General features: G+C 37.5%; 1 protein-coding gene across 1 annotated transcript in view; it reads right to left on the reverse strand.

Annotated features, from left to right (window-relative positions):
- Nucleotides 1-2,664: 2,664 nt before the first annotated feature.
- Nucleotides 2,665-20,575, reverse strand: part of DNAAF6 (dynein axonemal assembly factor 6) — a 36,741-nt gene continuing 18,830 nt past the window's right edge. Inside the window, exons 5-6 of the mRNA XM_053580921.1 lie at nt 15,050-15,135; nt 2,665-2,842 (exon numbers count right to left, since the gene is read on the reverse strand). Of these exons, the coding sequence (XP_053436896.1) occupies nt 2,713-2,842; nt 15,050-15,135 (216 nt within the window). The 3' untranslated portion in view covers nt 2,665-2,712. The remainder of the gene's footprint in view (nt 2,843-15,049; nt 15,136-20,575) is intronic.

Genomic DNA, 20,575 nt, shown 5'->3' on the forward strand with positions numbered 1-20,575 from the left:
TTCCTGGTTATGGCTAAGATTCATTAATAAATGCTGACAAGATAATTTTTCTTTTAAATTCTTTTCTACACTTGCTTTAGTGGACTATTCCCCTTTAAATGAAGAAAGCCCTGTGAATTGGCTTAAAAACAAAACAAAATAATCACTGTAGTCGTTACTTCTGAGGCCAAGGACAGTAAGTAAAGTAGGATGATTTCTAGATAGATATAAATCACTGGATCACATTTCATTGTTCTTAAAGCTCTGTTTCATTATATAATTGATACAGCACCACATAACCAAAGACCGATTTAAGTTGGCCTGAATATGCTTTATCTTCTCTTCCAGGGACAACTTGTGCATATTCAGTCAGCTTGAGTAATAATGGTATTTATAATTAGGGCTGGAACATAGGAAAAAGAGATACATTTTCCACTGATTCATCCTTATTCTCTAGAGAAGAAAAAAAATATGTTACTGTGATGGTTAATTTTAGGTGTCAGCTTAATTAGATTAGGAATACCTAGAGTTGGTAAAACATTACTTTGGGGTGTGTCTGTGAGGGTGTTTCCGGAGGAGATTATCATGTGAGTCTGAATGGAATAGGGATGGAATAGGTGGGGAAGATCCGTCCTTGATGTGGGCAGGTACCTTCTACTCTGCTGGGGTTTCTGAGAGAACAGAAACAGAAAAGCTGATCGTGTTGGTCTATCTGCTGGAACTGGGATACACTCTTCCTTCCCTGTCTTTGGACAACTCCTCCAGGCTCCCCAGCCTTTGGACGCTAGGATGTACAGTGGCACCCTCCATTCCTCTACCACTCATTTTTAGACCTTTAGCTTTGGACAGAAAGATACATCATTGGCTTGTGTGGTTCTGAGACCTTTGAACTGGGACCGAGGCACACTACTTGCATCCGAGGGCCCCAGCTTGCAGACAGCCTGTCGCAGAACTTCTTGGCCTCCATAATCACATGAGCCAATCCCCCTGACAAATCTCCCTTCATATATCTCTCTATGTGTACCCTATTGATTCTGTTTTTCAAGATCCCTGCCAAATGTAGGTATTGCATAGACTTGCCCCAGAGTTTAAACTTTAGGGTATATTCTCAAGTTTTTAAAACACAGCAATTTTAAATATATACTAAGAAAGCAAAGTAGGAACTTTTAGGTCCTGTAACATCATAGACTTAAATTCACAGACACTACCTTTCTTTCAGTTAATCCTACCTTCAACTCTTGTCCCCACAGAAGAAAGTTGTGGTGGTAATTTAAATGTCAAATTCACTATAAGAGCTTAGTGTTTTAACACAACTACTATTTTCCGAAATGGTCTTTTCATTCTATTTGATCTAGTCACAAACTAGATGCTTGGTAGTTATATACATAATTATAAAAAGTATCTGCTTGGGCTTGGCGCCTATAGCTCAGTGGTTAGGGCATCGGCCACATACACTGGGGCTGGCGGGTTCGAACCTGGCCCAGGCCTGCTAAACAGTGACAACTATAACAAAAAAATAGCCGGGCATTGTGGCAGGTGCCTATAGTCCCAGCGACTTGGGAGGCTGAGGCAAGAGAATCTCTTAAGCCCAAGAGTTTGATGTTGCTGTGAGCTATGACACCACAGCACTTGACCAAGGGCGACATAGTGAGACTCTGTCTCAAAAAAATAAATAAATAAAAATAAATAAATAAAAAGTATCTGCTTGAATATTTATTTTTTTAATAGTTCACATAGAAGTCATGAACATTTTTTAGTTGCTCATCTCTTCTCAAAATTTACTCCCAGGTAACTGCACAGTTCTAAAATAATGTGCAAGGTCAAATAACACAAGCTTTAAAATATAAGTTTTTCACAAATAATTCTGAAATCAACTTATGTAATATAGTTATAGAAAGAGGCAAGGGGCATTGGCACAATTCATAAAAGTAGCTATGTCCATTAAGAAGGAGAACGGAATTTATAAATGTTTTACACTTTTCTTTATATTACTTTTGAATGTCAAGGCTTTCAACTGACTAATTGTAAACACAGTACTGCTAATAATTATTAGTGCACATAAGAAAATTTTTAACCTAACTAGATGCAAGCATTGGAAGCCTGACTGAAGAAGCCAAATAATACTGCGTGCTCAAAAGTGTTTCTTATTCAAGTAAACATGTGGTTAGTATGGTGCACAAAGCTTTGTTATCTGTATATTCCAGAATAATAGTGAGAGCCTAAACAAGAATACCTCACATCATTTGATCCAATCAATAAAAAGACAACTAAATAAACTTTTCTGGTGATAATAATGACCAATTACTATGCAACTGGTTGCATCATAGTGTAATTAATTAGCTTAAGTTCTTCAGACTACTATGTGAACGAACCATTTCATGGTCATATATCAGTTACGTAATTGATCATATAATAATCTATCTGGTTAACCTGTAAATATTCTTTTCAGCTATCATCATAAAAGTGGAATAGCTCATTAGTATGAGAAAACAATGTTTCTTAACACAGTAATAGAAATGACCAGAATATCACTAGAATTGAATTTTTGCCCTTTCCAAAATGTTTCAGAATAATAAACAGGATATATAAAACATTAACCAATTTTTTTTTCTTTTTTTTTTATTGTTGGGGATTCATTGACATTAACCAATTTTTTCAGAGTTTTTTAATTGCTACCAATACCACTCTACCCTTTTTGTAAAGAGTACACTTTACCCTTTTATTCATGTAGTTTCATAAAAAATTAAGAAAATCCAACTCTCTTCTCATGGCTATGGTGACTTCAAGTGTCTCAGTCTCCAGGATGTAAAATGCCTTCGCACTGCTGCATTCCACAGGATGGGGAAGGGCTATCAGCAGCTTCCTTAAACACACACACACACACACAAAAAAAATAATAAAATAAAATAAAATAAAATAAAAGCTTAGGATTAGTTTCCTAGAGTGATATATCACTTTCAATAAGGCAATAGAATGCAACACCTACCACTAGAATGTTAGAAACCAAAATCCCCGGATATCTAGACAGTGTAAATACTGGATCAAAAATATGCCTAAATAACACAAATAGTTTACCAGTTTCTTGGCCTTAAAAATCCAATCAGTTGTTTTGGATCCCTTCTTTTTTCCTAACTGACCTCATTTTTCATTGAATAAACAATCTCAGGCTATGTTTATAGGCACAGAAATAGAAGCTTATGTGTAGATGGAATGTGGCTGAAAATTGGAATGGTTCTAAAACACTTGTGCTAACACAGCTTTCAGCTGAGTCTCTACCACAGGTGTAGTTTTTCAAACTCTGGCCTGGAATGATTTCAACACCAGATCAATGGAAGTGCTTCTCTCTGCTTGCTTCTGATTCTTTATACTACACATTGACAAAAATGGTCTGTGATAGATTGTTAGGTTTATTTTGTGGTTTATGGCTCAGTTGCTGGATAGTTGTATGCTTTGGATGCATTGCTAGGATGAAACATCCATAATTCTGTGGTATGAATCTGAATTATGCATGGGGTCAGCACGTGCTGGTTTTGGAAGAAAATTAAATGCTTGAAACACTTGTTACCTCGCATTCTCAGTAGAGTAGGTCTGAGTATCTATAAAAGGTGGCCAGAAGGCTCTTATAGAAAGTGTAATATCCAAATCAGTAAAAGAATCTGGGTTTTTTGTAAGGGACACTTTATTGGGTACTTAAATAGAGAACTAGTATGTATTTGAAAACAAATGCCTTGTAAATCAATGCCCTCTTTAGTTCATTTGCAAAAACCTAATTTTAGGAGACTAAGCTCATTAAAAGTATTTATCACACATTTCTGGAACCTAAAGGAGAAATTTTCTGTGTCTCTTGTTCCATTCCAGATGGGGTAAGAGAAACCCCACCCCTCCACCTGAAGTAATTAAACCATGTTGTATATTAATGTAGCCTGTACAATTTGGCATCTCAAAAAAAAAGTGAGTGCAAAAATGTTTAGAGTCCATTCTTTAAAGCTGTTTACAATATAGATTGTACTAGAGTTAGATTTACTTTATCCCTTACTCTATAAATGATAATATATTCACTTTAAAAAGAAAGCAAAGCTTAGTGTGGTAGTTTCATTGCACTAAAAGACAACTATAAATCAGCTGAAGAAGGAGTTCCAATGATAATGTGCACTTCTCTGTCCAGAGAGAAATAAATTCAAAAGAGACAGTTAGTGGCCATTGGAATGATCCATCTATCCCTGCATTTCTGTCTAGTTTTGAGTAGTATGGTTTCACATACTAAAATGTTGAACAATAGAACTGTGAGATTTAGTTAGGCTCTTAAGAAAAGGGAAACATTTTGGTCTAGTCAGTTTCACCGTCTTGTCTGTACTGAGATTTATATTTAAACAAAATAAAAATTCTAAAAATACTTATCCAAGTACAATTCACTAAAGGACAAAACCATATCTTATCTTGGTGGCCCCCTAGTGATCTAGCAGAAGACTTTAGAAATGGTTGTTGAGTGACTAAATACATGAATGAAAAGCAAGTGTTCAGGTCACCACAAAATAACATTTGAATAATTACCACAGATCAGTATTAGAAAATATGAAGAAATATTTAAACCCAATATTTCTGCCTTTGCAAAAGATAATGTATTTGCTTTTTAAGAAGTAACAGTCTATAGGCACTGATCAGTTGCTCATCCAGTGTTAATTTCCATTAGAAATTTTTTAAATGCAAATAATAATAAATGAAAGTTAAAAAATTATAGTGAATTCAAGTTTAGAGGCTTACATGCTTATATTTATATTAGAAAGTTGATGTTGCTTGCAGGAGATTTAAATAAAGGAAAACCTGGTTCTGCGCATATTCACATAATGCAGATTTTATTTTATGTAGTTAACAGAATTATTTGATTTACATATCTGGGTTAAAAATAGACATGTCCTTTTTAAGGTTTTCTGTAGGAAACATAACTATTTTCAAAGAAAATGCAGAAATAGCTACTGAGCCGTGATTCAACTATTTCACTTAGAAAGCTTTTTTTTAGGTATCAGTATCTTTGAATATCAGTCAACTCTCAATAAATCTGAATTAAAGAAGTACAGCAAAAATGTTAATTTCAGGGGGTGGAGACAAGATGGCTGACTGAAACCAGCTTTCCACAGAGGCTCCCATCCGGAAGGAGAGTTAAAGGACAGAAATTTAACAAGTAACCTGGTGGATTAGAGCTGCACCAAGAGAGAAGTTTGAAGAAAGCACATCAACCCCGCTGAGGCGAGCTGCGACCCGAAGGATACAAAAAAAAGGTGCAAAATCCATCACCAAGCAGACGGGAGTCCCCTCCCCCATGAGAAAAGCTCGGAGTACCCCACAAACAAACAAGCAGAGTTCAAAGGTCTTCCCACTACACTCCACAGGAGAGACCCTCTAAAAACTGGACCTACCTCCCCTACTAGGGTGCCACGGCGTTCTCCTGCCAGGCATAAAACTGTATACAACTGTATATATTCTCTACCTGCAATTCTGAGCACCCAGCACTCCCTTCCACTCTCACTCTGAGGTCTGGAGGCCTGTACCCCAGGAGTCCAGATTCTTGGGTGATTTCTCGAGGGGTGTGGACAGGACCTAGACTGCAGCTGCTCAGTGCTGATTCTGCAGCATGGGAGTGAGGAGAGGACAGTCAGCTGAGAGGGAACCACACCAGAGTGGCAGTGCCCCGAGGCACAGACCAGTAGCCATTTTTGGCAACAATAGGGCTCATTCCTAGATATTCCAAAGCCACACCCCCTGTCTCCCTGGGCAACCAGAGGAGGCCGGGCATCTTTTCAGGTGGCAATCACCGTGGAACAGATCTGGGACTGAAACGCAGGCCCCGTGAGTAAAAGGTTTGCCTGAGGTGGTACTGGCCTGGGTGGAGCGCAGGGACTAGAAAACGCACGTGCAGAGCCGGGAAATTCCCAGGGCGGGGCTGACCCAGAGGAACGCTTTACTGAGCCTAAGATGCACCCAGCCCTCAGGGGATCATCAGCCTATAGATAAAGGAAGGCAGGAGGCTAGAACTGACAGCTAACCGAATACAAACCTGCAGGAGCAAGGACAGGGCCTGAGGCACAGGCTCTGGGAACTCAAAACAGCTTCTCTTCTGCAGAGGAATTTAGCAGGGACAGAAACAAATTCCCGCAAAATTGTTCTGTTCTCTTCCGTCAGTAACATCAATCAGGGGCGGGGCTGGAACTGAGTGAACACCCCCCAGCCTCCATCAAGCGCTCGAGGTTGTCAGGCCTCACCTCCCCCTGCTGAATAGAGGCAGAGTGCAGTGGCCTGGCTGAGCAGATATAGATTTCCTTGTGATTCAGGCAGTTGCAAACCCCTGGAGTATCTGTTCACTAGAGGCAACTGGGTCACAGCCCTATGGGGCTATCAGTGACTGGGTGTGACAGAGGTGCAAGGTGGGGAAGGAGGCATCAACCTTCCCAGACTAATCTATTTTCTGGGTGGGTCCTCCTGACTTCACGGAACACTGGGGCAAGTCATATCTGAGTTGTCACCAGACCCTGGTGATCCAGTTGCCAGAGACCTTTTAAACACTCCCACCTGAGACAGGTGCTGACTGAGACAAATGATTTGTACCTTTTAAACTGAGCCAATCACCCGAGGACTACTCAAGTGGTGCCCTGGGTGTGTGGTTGTAGGAAGGTTTGATTTTCCTTTTCCAAGTGTTGCCTGTGGGGGGGCAGGGTGACTTAATTGCTGGTATTTCTCCACAGCTGAGACTTCAACACAGAGTAACTGTTTCACTAAGGTTGTATAGAGACCAGCTGAAAACAAGACAGAACCACTTAGCCCCATCACACCAAACAGGTTCCCAGTTTCTCAGGCCATAGCACTGTACAGGTTCTTGACAAAGCTCCAGGGGAAAACTCAAATGGTGTTAAATAATCATGGGGCAGAATCAGCGGAAAAACTCTGGTAGCATGAATAACCAGAATAGATCAACCACCCCAAGGAAAGATATGGCAGCTGTAACTGAAGATCCCATTCATAAACAGCTGGTCGAGATGTCAGAAATCAAATTCAGAATTTGGATTGCAAACAAGATTAATAGAATGGAGGAAAATTTGGAATTCGAAATTCAAGGAGCAATTCAAAAGTCGGAATTAGAAATTCGAGGAGAAATTCAAAAATTGTCTCAAGAATTTAACAAATTTAAAGACAAAACCATCAAAGATTTTGATGCACTGAAGCGAGAATTTGCAACCCTCAAAGATCTGAAAAATACAGTAGAATCCCTCAGTAACAGAGTGGAGCAAGCAGAAGAAAGGATTTCTGACATTGAAGACAATGCTTTTGAACACTCCCAAACTCTCAAAGATGAAGAGAAATGGAGAGCAAAAATGGATCATTCTCATAGACCTCTGGGATAATTCGATGAAATGGCCTCGCAAGGCACAGAGGCCCATTTCCATGAAATTATGAAAGAGAATTTTCCAGACATGCCAAGAGATGCTGAAATTCAGATAGCAAACAGTTTCAGAACCCCACCACGACTCAATCCAAATAACACATCCCCCAGGCATATCACAGTTAACTTCACTAAAGATAATATGAAGGAGAAAATTCTGAAAGCAGCCAGACGTAAGAAATCCATTACCTACAAAGAGAAGAATATTAGAATGATTGCAGATCTCTCTGCTGAAACTTTGCAAGCCAAAACAGGATGGTCATCGAGTTTTAATCTCCTAAAGCAAAATAACTTTCAGCCACAGATCCTGTATCCTACTAAACTGAGTTTCATTTATGATAGAGAAATTAAATACTTTAATGACATTCATATTTTGAAGAAATTTGCCATAACCAAACCAGCTCTTCAGGATATTCTCAGACCTATCCTCCATAATGACCGGCCCAATCCTCTAGCACAAAAGTAAACTCACTCAGAAACTTTTGATCAAACTCCAACTTCCACATTGGCAAAAGGATTAAAAATGTCCACGGGACTTTGGAAAAACTCGACACCCAAAATTTTACCAGACTTATCAATATTCTCCATTAATGTGAATGGCTTATACTGTCCTCTAAAGAGGCACAGTTTAGCTGACTGGATACAAAAACTCAGGCCACATATTTGCTGCATACAAGAGTCACATCTTACCTTAAAAGATAAATATAGACTGAGGGTTAAAGGATGGTCGTCCATATTTTTCTGGCAAATGGTAATCAGAAAAATGAAGGTGTTGCAATTCTATTTGCAGACACAATAGGCTTTAAACCAACAAAAGTAAAGAAGGATAAGAATGGTCGCTTCATATTTGTTAAGGGTAATACTCAATACGATGAGATCTCAATTATTAATATTTATGCACCCAACCAGAATGCATCTCAATTTATAAGACAAACTCTAACAGACATGAGCAACTTGATTTCCTCCAGCTCCATAATAGTCGGAGATTTCAACACTCCTTTGGCAGTGTTGGATAGATCCTCCAATAAGAAGCTGAGCAAAAAAATTTTAGATTTAAACCTAACCATCCAACATTTGGATTTAGCAGACATCTACAGAACATTTCATCCCAACAAAATTGAATACACATACTTCTCATCAGCCCACGAAACATACTCCAAAATTGATCACATCTTAGGTCACAAGTCTAACCTCAGTAAATTTAAAGGAATAGAAATTATTCCTTGCATCTTCTCGGACCACCATGGAATAAAAGTTGAACTCAGTAAGAACAGGAATCTGCGTACTCATGCAAAAACATGGAAGTTAAATAACCTTATGCTGAATGATAGTTGGATCAGAGATGAGATTAAGAAGGAAATTGCCAAATTTTTGGAACAAAACGACAATGAAGACACGAATTATCAGAACCTCTGGGATACTGCAAAAGGCAGTCCTAAGAGGGAAATTTATAGCACCGCAAGCCTTCCTCAAGAGAACGGAAAGAGAGGAAGTTAACAACATAATGGGACATCTCAAGAATGAAAAAGGAAGAACATTCCAACCCCCAAACCAGTAGAAGAAAAGAAATAACCAAAATTAGAGCAGAATTAAATGAAATTGAAAACAAAAGAATTATACAACAGATCAATAAATCAAAAAGTTGGTTTTTTGAAAAGGTCAATAAAATAGATGAACCTTTGGCTAACCTAACCAGGAAAAAAAAGAGTAAAATCTCGAATCTCATCAATCAGAAACGACAAAGACAAAATAACAACAGACTACTCAGAAATTCAAAAAATCGTTAACGGGCTCAGTGCCTGTGGCTCACGTGGCTAAGGCTCCAGCCACATACACCTGAGCTGGCAGGTTCAAATCCAGCCTGGGCCCGCCAAACAAAAATGATGGCTGCAACCAAAAAATAGCTGGGCGTTGTGGCGGGCGCCTGTAGTCCCAGCTATTTGGGAGGCTGAGGAAGGAGAATCACTGGAGCCCAGGAGTTGGAGGTTGCTGTGAGCTGTGATGCCACAGCACTCTACCCAGGGTGACAGCTTGAGGTTCTGTCTCAATAAATAAATACATAAATAAATAGAAAAAAATTTAAAAAAAATCCTTAATGAATATTACAAGAAAGTTTATTCTCAGAAATATGAAAATCTGAAGGAAATTGACCAATGCTTGGAAGCACATCACCTTCCAAGACTTAGCCAGAATCAAGTGGAAATGTTGAACAGGCCAATTTCAAGTTCTGAAATAGCATCAACCATACAAAATCTCGGTAAAAAGAAAAGCCCGGGACCAGATGGCTTCACATCAGAATTTTACCAAACCTTTAAAGAGGAATTAGTACCTATATTACTCAACCTGTTCCAAAATGTCGAAAAAGAAGGAAGACTACCCAACATGTTCTATGAAGCAAACATCACCCTGATCCCCAAACCAGGAAAAGACCCAACAAGAAAAGAAAATTAAAGACCAATATCACTAATGAATATAGATGCAAAAATATTCACAAGATCCTAACAAACAGAATCCAGCAACACATCAAACAAATTATACATCTTGACCAAGTCGGTTTTATCCCAGGGTCTCAAGGCTGGTTCAATATACGTAAATTTATAGGTATAATTCAGCCCATAAACAAATTAAAAAACAAAGACCATATGATTCTCTCAATGGATGCAGAAAAAGCTTTTAATAATATCCAGCATCCTTTCATGATCAGAACACTTAAGAAAATTGGTATAGAAGGGACATTTCTTAAACTGATAGAGGCCATCTACAGCAAACCCACAGCCAATATCGTATTGAATCGAGTTAATTGAAATCATTTCCACTCAGGTCAGGAACCAGACAAGGCTGCCCATTGTCTCCACTGCTCTTTAACATTGTAATGGAAGTTTTAGCCACCGCAATTGGGGAAGAAAAGGCAATCAAGGGTATCCATATAGGGTCAGAACAGATCAAACTTTCGCTCTTCTCAGATGATATGATTCGCTCTTCTCAGATGATATGAAAACACCAGGGATTCTACTACAAAACTCTTGGAAGTGATCATGGAATACAGCAGCGTCTCAGGTTACAAAAATCAACATTTATAAATTGGTAGCTTTTACGTATACCAACAATAGTCAAGCTGAAAAAACAGTTAAGGACTCTATTGCATTCACAGTAGTGCCAAAGAAGATGAAATATTTGGGAGTTTATCTAACAAAGGACGTGAAAGATCTCTATAAAGAGAACTATGAAACTCTAAGGAAAGAAATAGCTGAAAATTTTAACAAATGGAAAAACATACCATGCTCATGGCTGGGAAGAATCAACATTGTTAAAATGTCCATACTGTCCAAAACAATACACAATTTTAATGCAATCACTATTAAAGCTTCACTGTCATACTTTAAAGATCTTGAAAAAACAATACTTCATTTTATATGGAATCAGAAAAAACCTCCAATAGCCACGACATTACTCAGAAATAAAAACAAAGCAGGAGGAATCACGCTACCAGACCTCAGACTGTACTATAAATCGATAGTGATCAAAACAGCATGGTACTGGCACAAAAACAGAGAAGCAGATGTCTGGAACAGAATAGAGAACCAAGAGATGAATCCAGCTACTTACCGTTATTTGATCTTTGACAAGCCAATTAAAAACATTCAGTGGGGAAAAGATTCCCTATTTAACAAATGGTGCTGGGTGAACTGGCTGACAACCTATAGAAGACTGAAACTGAACCCACACCTTTCACCATTAACTAAGCTAGACTCTCACTGGATTAAAGATTTAAACTTAAGACATGAAACTACAGAAATACTAGAAGAGAGTGCAGGGAAAACCCTTGAAGAAATCAGTCTGGGCGCGTATTTTGAAGAGGACCCCCCAGGCAATTGATGCAGCTTCAAAAATACACTACTGGGACTTGATCAAACTAAAAAGCTTCTGCATATCCAAGAACACAGTAAGTAAAGCAAGGAAACAGCCCTCAGAATGGGAGAAGATATTTGCAGGTTATGTCTCCGACAAAGGTTTAATAACCAAGAATCCACAGAGAACTCAGACGTATCAGCAAGAAAAGAACAAGTGATTCCATTGCAGGCTGGGCAAGGGACTTGAAGAGAAACTTCTCTGAAGAAGACAGGTGCGTGGCCTACAGACATATGAAAAAAATGCTCATCATCTTTAATCATCAGAGAAATGCAAATCAAAACTACTTTGAGATATCATCTAACTCTAGGAAGATTAGCCTATATCACAAAATCCCAAGACCAGAGATGTTGGCGTGGATGTGGAGAAAAGGGAACACTTCTACATTGCTGGTGGGAATGCAAATTAATACATTCCTTTTGGAAAGATGTTTAGAGAACACTTAGAGATCTAAAAATAGATCTGCCATTCAATCCTATACTTCCTCTACTAGGTATATACCCAGAAGACCAAAAATCACATTATAACAAAGGTATTTGTACCAGAATGTTTATTGCAGCCCAATTCATAATTGCTAAGTCATGGAAAAAGCCCAAGTGCCCATTGATCCACGAATGGATTAATAAATTGTGGTATATGTACACCATGGAATATTATGGAGCCTTAAAGAAAGATGGAGACTTTACCTCTTTCATGTTTACATGGATGGAGCTGGAACATATTCTTCTTAGTAAAGTATCTCAAGAATGGAAGAAAACGTATCTGATGTACTCAGCCCTGCTATGAAACTAATTTATGGCTTTCACATAAAAGCTATAACCCAGTTATAACCTAAGAATAGGGGGAAGGGAAAAAGGGAGGGGAGAGGTCGCTGAAAGGAGGTTAATTGGTGGGATTACACCTGTGGTACATCTTACAAGGGTACATGTGAAACTTAGTAAATGTAGAATATAAATGTCTTAACATAATAGCTAAGAAAATGCCAGGAATGCTATGTTAACCAGTGTGATGAAAATGTGTCAAATGGTCTATAAAACCAGTGTATGGTGCCCCATGATCGCATTAATGTACACAGCTATGATTTAATAATAAAAAAATTTCAAAAAAAGTTAATAATTTAAACCATCACTCAACCAAAGATTAGCTTGTACAGTATGTGTCTTTAGAATGTATTTTTTAATTACATTTGAGGTATTAATTTATGATATTCTTATAATTCACTTAGAAAAATAATGAAACATCATATGAAGACTTAAGTCAGAACATTCTGGGAAATTATCCAATTTCCATCTTTTTTCTTTTTTCTTTCTCATCTACTCCATGTTGGGAATCTACATGCCAAAACAACCAGTTGGGGGAAAAATTAAGAATTGAGTAAATTTCTTTATTTCTTTTGGTTGTAAAATGCTAAATACCTGCATTTTATTGATAATTCCAATGTAATTGACTACTGTTTGACTGAAATCATCGGTCAATTCAGTTAAAATAAATTAACTATTCTGCCATATACATACATGGACAGAATGCCCTCTCTTAAATCTTCCTCAGACTGGATAAATACATTTATAGGCTGTCAAAGTTAGAAACTTAAGAAAGCAGGTGTGATTGTCAATGAGCTATAGAGAAAGACACATTTTTGATACTACAATTTTAGATAATAGCATGGCTCTAAGAAATGCTGAAGTATTTCAGAAAACGTGATTAAAAATCTTAATGCTTTCTAATGTGAAAGCAGTAGGTGATCTAATACAAGGTGGGGGGGGTAGAGGAATAAGGGAGCAGGGAGAGGGGTCGGGGGAAGAGAACAGGGAGGTCACAGTATATGGCACAGTTCCTGGGGTGGGACACAATTATAAGAGGGACTTTATCTAACAAATGCAATCAGTGTAACCTAATTCTTTGTACCTTCAATGAATCCCAAACAATAAAAATAAATAAAAATCTTAATGCTATCTTCTGTTTTCTACCTTAATTAAGAACATTTACCTCTCTGCACTGAGTATTTTATGTATAAGTACATTGTGATCCAAATGGCCTAGTGCAGTTTGTGTTCTATGTGGAAAAGTACCTCTGTGTGAGACTTTCATTTACTGGGTTCTGATAGATATCTGGAATGGCAGCATAGCCACAGCAGCTGCCTAATGATTGATGCAGACAGTGAGAGATGCTAGGGAAACGGAAATTAACTCCATGGTGTGTAAATATGTGTGTGCTTTTAACAAGTATGCAAATATCATGGAAGATGGACTGTTCATTTAACCAACTTTCCTTGTAAAGATTATGTAGAAGAGTAAATGCATATATGAAATTCAATGAAAAGGGTACAATACTCTTTGAAGTAGATAGCAGGAAAAGTGAATGCTATTTTTATAACAGGAGACAATTATTTTGTGGAAATACGTACATTTTTGAAATGATGTAAATAATGAGAAAATATTTGATACATATTCATCTGTAGATCATTTTGGGTTAAATGCATCTACTATAGAAATCAAGATTAAGCTATGTATGCACATTGGATTGTTTACACATAGGAATCTTCTGTAGCGGGGGAATCTACTTTTTATTTTCTTGAAGCCTTAAGATCAACAAAGGAGAATTATAGGTACTGATAATGGAAGGTGGAAAATGTGCCAGCAACTGCCTGCACCCCAAACCCAGTTTGAAATGTTCATGAGTTACAGATAAAAGACTACTACAATCAACCAATGTGTGCTCACTGCTATACATCCAGATGAAAAGTGAAAGAAGCAGTGAGATATTTAGATATTTTATCTAACACATGCCAGATTCCATTGATTCCCTCTTTATAGAGTTAGTTTTGAAAGACAGGACTGCTTTATCCATGTTGCCATAGAAACAGTTTATATCAAAATCTTGCTGTATGTGCTATATTTTTTGTAAAACGATTTGAACCTATGTAACAACAAAACTATGCTTGGAAATATCAAAATGTTTAAATGAATTATTCCATGATCTTCTGTATTCTTTTTACATGTATTCGCACAGTTTGAGAATCTAATAGAAAATCAGTTGTTAGAATTTTTGTTTTAAGTATTGCTGACAAGACATTTTTGTAGATTTTCTAGAGGACACAAACAAATTTAACCTTAGAGTCCCACGACATACAAGAAGTTTAAAGATTGCTCTTACGCAATCAATGTACAAAAACAACATGCAAGACTTACAACACAAGGCATTTTCACTTCTAACTATTTTTCCTGACAGATACACAAACTATATTTATTAATTTTTATTATTTATTTCAGATTAACATGAGTGTACAAACAATTACGTTACAATGTTTGCATTTGTTAGTTAAGGTCCCTGTTGTAATTGTGTCCAGTACCCAGGAGATGTGCCATATACCCTTACATTGTGCCCATTAGGTGGAAGCACACGGTTGCCTACCCTCTACCCCTCTCTCTTTCCCCCAACTTGAATTGAACTGAGTCACAAACTATATTTAAATGTCAAGGATTATGTTTTGTGGTTTATATATTAACCCCCTCCAAGTGTATGGATGTAAAGTAAAACAAAGCCTAAATATTTCCAAATATATTTGTGTTTATATTATGTAGATCAGACATCTGAATGGTTAACTAGATTTTTCACGTCTCTTCAGACTTTAGGAGGTGATGCAAATGAACTATGTATACTTTAAAAATAACATTGACTAAAGATTAATTAATATTATAATATGCTATTACAGTTCTAAGTTTTACTCACTTATTAGGAGTACGAAGGTCAAAGATTGTTTCCTGGATATCAATTTTAATTTCAGAAGGGTTTGTATTTGGCAGTTTAATTTTAACCTGAAAGTGAAAGTGAGAAGAAAAATACTATTACCTTGAAGAATAGTTAATTTGAAGAGTGTAAGAATACATGAGGAATAGAGAACTAATATTTAAGTGACAACTATGTTCCAAGCTATGCCCTATCTTTATATCAATCTTGAGAAGCAGGGATTATTAGTCCCATTTTACAGATAGAGAGAAACTGTAACAGAGAAATTTAATGAGTGGCCCAAAGGCAACCAAGGTAATTTGACTAAGGCTTAGCTAACCCCAGAGCTATATAGAAACACTTTGGTTATTTGCCTGTAACCTTCACTGTATGAAGGTGTATACAAGTGCATCTGCTAAAGTTGGGGACCTTTGACCACTTTTTTTTTTTTTTGGTTTTTGGCCGGGGCTAGGTTTGAACCTGCCACCTCTGGCATATGGAAACGGCACCCTACTCCTTGAGCCACAGGCACCGCACCCTTTGACCACTTTTATATCAGTGGGCAATGTATATTAAAAATGTTTAGTTTCCCACGTTGGGTGTAGGTTGGTAATGCCATCTTGTAGTCTCTTAGTATAAACTCCCATATCATAGTTTCTAGGGAGGTGTAGGAGTTCAGAAAGAGTCTTATTATGTTGCTATCTTAACAAGAGAATTAACAATATGACCCCCACCTCTAAAAAAGGACTATTTATTGGTTTAGTAAGATTTCACTCAGAAATGTCGTATCTCAATTACCACATGACCCAGCACCTCCACTCCTGGGTATGCTCAAGAACACTGAGAATAAGTGTTCAAACAAAAACAAGTACACAGTGTTTTTGTTCATAGCAGCACTATTCATAATAGCCAAAATGTGTGGGCAACCCAAAGGTGCATCAACTGCTGAGTGGATAAACAAAATGTGGCATATCCATATCATGAAATATTATTCAGTCCTATAAAAGAATAAAGCACCATTAGATGGATGAACCTAAAAACGTTATGTAAAGAATCCAGGCATAAAAAGCCACACATTCTAGTATTCTACTTATATGAAATGTTCACAGTATGCAAATCAATAGAGACAAAAGGTAGATTGGTGGTTGCTAAGGCCTGGGGAGACAGAGAAACGGGGAGTAACTGCTTAATGTGTATGAATTATATATTGGAAATGGCTGCACAACATTGCAAATATACTAAATTTCATGAATGATAAATTTTATACTATGTATATTTTTACCACAACACAATCTCGTCTCTCAGTCTAATTTATATTATTTCTTTTTTGATGGAAGTTGATGAGATCTACATATACAAGATGACATGGTTTATGGTTTCCAACAATAAAGAAACAAAGAAAATGCAACCTAAAGTTCAGGTAAATTAGGAAGGCTTCTCTAAAATGAGCTAGAAGACTTGAAATATTAGACATCTGGTAATTTCATGGCTGGAATGGAACAAAAGCAGAACAAAAGCAGCAAGTTATGAGGAAAATGCATATCAAATAAATAATGGGAAATTACTTTTAAGAAGCTTAAAGTAGGCAATTATGTTTTTGCAATATAACATATGTGGAACAATACATGTCTGTGAATTATATTTGACTGGATTAAATCTGTATATAAACAAAGATTTGTAATAGAGCTGTAGAAGTGCTACTATCTAAATAATTCCTATAGTTAATATTTTTATTTAACCAATAATTACCTCCTAATCTATAGGTTGAAAACCCATATCTCCTTAATTAGAGAGGCTTTAAGTGAAGAGAAATAGAACATTTCTCAAAGAGGTAGGCATAGGTGCTCTGCCTCAGCAAATGAGTATCTATTGAACAAAGAATGCCCCACTTTTACTGTAAAAATATTCAAGTCTTATAGCCAAGTTGAGATATTCTTTTCTGTTTTTTTTTTTTTTTTTTGACTCACCACTGTACTAATGAGATACTAATGAGGAGGGAAGAGATGGTCTCTTTAACATCTCATGTTGATTCAAGTCACGTGGACCAAGGAATGTTCTTTAGTCTGAAATGTTTAGACCTTTCAAGGTAAAATCTTGTTTTTGCAGAGTTAAAATGGCAATTGAAAGAGAAAAAAATTATGACAGGCACAATTTAGATATAATTTTTGGGTAGAACTTTGAAGTGGTTCTTAAAATCATTTGCTGCTCTAGTGAAGGATAATTCAGGAATAACTCACTAATTTTTCCTTTTAAGAAAATTAAAATTGTATACTAAAATGGTTTCAGAGAAGGGACAAATTAGGTAGAATGGTACACACTAATATCTCTCAAGATAGAAGATTCAATGAGAAATCTTAACAGAAAAACATCTCATGAAGCATGAATCAGACTTGTTTAGCAATACTTTCAATGACTACCTAGAAAATAAACATGGCTATTAATTGACCTCTAACTGACTGTGCTCAAGACCTAACTTGTTAAATATTAGTAGATACAGGATGATGTAACTGACCAAACAAAGGTATTGATGTTACTCCTTTACATAGGTTGCAACTTGAATTCATTTCAAAGAATGAATTATTATTATTTTTTATTGTTTGGGATTCATTGAGGGTACAAAGAATTAGGTTACACCGACTGCTGTTGTTAGGTAAAGTCCCTCTTGTAATTGTGTCCCACCCCCAAGAGGTGTGTCATACACTGTGACCCCCCTCCCCCTCTCTCCTCCCCTCTTCCTGATCCCTCATCCCCTTATCCCCCCCTTGTATTAGCTCATCTACTGTCTTCATATTAGAATTGAGTACATTGGATTCTTGCTTCTCTATTCTTGTGATGGTTTACTAAGAAGAATGTGTTCCACTTCCATTCAGGTTAATACAAAAGATTAAAGTTTCCATCATTTTAAATGGCTGAATAGTATTCCACAGTACACATATACCACAGCTAGTTAATCCATTCCTGGGTTGGTGGGTATTTAGGTTGTTTCCACATTTGGGTGATTGTAAATTAAGCTGCGATAAACAGTCTAATGTAAATGTCCTTATGATAAAAGGATTGTTTTTTCTTCTGAGTACATGCCCAGTAATGGGATTGCAGGATCAAATGGGAGGTCTAGCACGAGTTCTTTGAGGATTCTCCATACTTCCTTCCAAAAAGGTTGCATTAGTTTGCAGTCCTACCAGCAGTGTAAAAGTGTTCCCTTCTCTCCACCTCCACGCCCAGTATCTGCAGCTTTGAGACTTTGTAATGTGGACTCTTCTCACTGGGGTTAGGTGATATCTCAGGGTGGTTTTGATTCGCATTTCTCTGATGATCAGGGAGGAGTACATAAGGCAGAGGGAGGGAGGGCAAGAGGTGGGATCTCACCTAATGTGCACATTGTGAAGGTGTATAAAATGCCCCTGAGTGAGAGGCTCTTCTACAAAGGGAACTTTACCCTGGAAGTGAGAACAATGTAATCTAAATATTTTACCCTCATATTAATTTGAATAAAGTTTAAAAAAAGAAATAATGTACAGTATTCACTATTATTACATCATATAGTTCTGGAGGTACTAACTGATGCAATTAAATAAGAAATGAGAGGTAAAAATATTGGAAAGGAGGAGATAAAATTAACATTATCTGAGGAAGAGTATTCTAGGTGGAATGAATAGCAAGAAATTAGGAAATAACTTGGTATACTGAAGGAGCAGAAAGAAGGCCAAGGTAAGCAGAACATAACAAGGAAGAAAATATGGCACTGGAGAAAACTGTAGAAGTAAGGGTTAGATCATACAGAGCCCCATAAGTTAAGATTGGGAGTTTGTATTTTTTTTTTTTTGTGGTTTATTCTATTTTTGGCTGGGGCTGGGTTTAAACCCGCCACCTACAGCATATGGGACCGGCGCCCTACTCCTTGAGCCACAGGCGCCGCCCTGGGAGTTTGTATTTTGTTCCAAGTGCAACAGGAAGCCATGAGGGTTCTAAGCAAAAAAGAGACATGTTCTGATTTACTTTTGAAGACGATCTCTTATACTCTCTGTGGAAAGGCTGTAGGGAAGCAAGAGTCAAAGCAAGAGTCAAAAGAGAATCATAATGGTCCCAGTAGAGACAAAGGTTATTTGTAACATGATAGCAATTGTGGTGGTGATGAAAGTAGAATATATTTTTAAGACACAGCCAGTAAGACTTGCTAATAGATTAAATATGAGGGATAAAGGAAAGAAGAATGAGAGGTAATTTAGGTTTTTAGCTTGAGCAAAACTGAATGCATGTTGTTGCCATGAAGAAGATGAATGAGAAAGAAGTTTGGGAGAAATAATTAAGAGTTCTCTTGGCTCGGCACCTGTTGCTCAGTGAGTAGGGCGCCGGCCACATACACCAAGGCTGATGGGTTAGAGCCTGGCCCGGGCCTGCTAAACAACAACGACAACTGCAACAAAAAATAGCCAGGCATTGTGGAAGGCACCTGTAGTCCTAGCTACTCAGGAGGCTGAGGCAAGAGAATGGCTTAAATCCAAGAGTTTGAGGTTGCTGTGAGCTGTGACAGCACAGCACTCTACCAAGGGCCACATAGTGAGAATGTCTCAAAAAAAAAAAAAAGAGTTCTGTTCTGGACGTTAGGTTTGCCTTTTAAACAAGTAAAAGGTGCCAAGTAAGTAGCTGGTTATATGAATCTCTAAAGCTTATGGGAGAGTCAGGATTAGAGAGATAAATGGTATTTAAAGCTGTGGGACTAGGTGGAAAGAGAATAGAGAAAAAGACACAGGTCAAAGCTCCAGAGAACTTAAAGGAAGCACCAGTGATTTGGGAGAAAAGAAGAGGAGAAATGCCCAGTGATTTTGGAAGAAAACCAGGAGAAAGTAGGGTCACTAAAATAAAAAGGAAACTATGTTTCATGAAGGAGGAAGAAGCCAACAGGCTGGAACACATTTCCATTTTTCTAAACAGTGTTTCTAAACTAGAGGGAAGCAATGGTAACATTTTTTTGTATAAGACAGTTTCTTCATTCTTCAGGGCTGTCCCTCTTATTGCATCCCTGGCCTTAAGTACCAAATGACAATAATATCCTACGATCATTGTGTCAAGCAAAAATGCCTCTCCACTTCTCTAAAAGTCTCCTAGGAGCCCAAACCATGACTACTTTTTTACTGTTTATTAGTTTTAGTGATGCACAGTAGGAACCAAATAAATATCATATGGATGGAACAATGTTTCCTTTTTATCAGCTGAAAAGCATACTTAAGTCTCTCCTATCCTCCAAAACGCCCATAAATCCTGCTTCCTCCTCAACCCCCACCTATCTCCTGGCTTTTCTCCTTTCTGCTAAACTTCCTCAAAGAACAATCTATTTGCTGCCTTCTCTTCCTCATCTCCTTCCTACTCACTTCTCTCCTTTCTTCAGGCCTGCATTTGCCTGCCGCTGAAGCTGCTTTCTTCCAAAGATCACCCCAAACTTAACCGACAATCAAAGAGTTCCTTTTGCGTGCTAATCCTGCCTTTGCTTCTCTTACAGCAGAAGATATATTAAATATATTATGCTTTCCC

Source organism: Nycticebus coucang, chromosome X (genome assembly GCF_027406575.1).
Source record: "Nycticebus coucang isolate mNycCou1 chromosome X, mNycCou1.pri, whole genome shotgun sequence".
In the NCBI taxonomy this organism is placed as follows: Eukaryota; Metazoa; Chordata; class Mammalia; order Primates; family Lorisidae; genus Nycticebus; species Nycticebus coucang.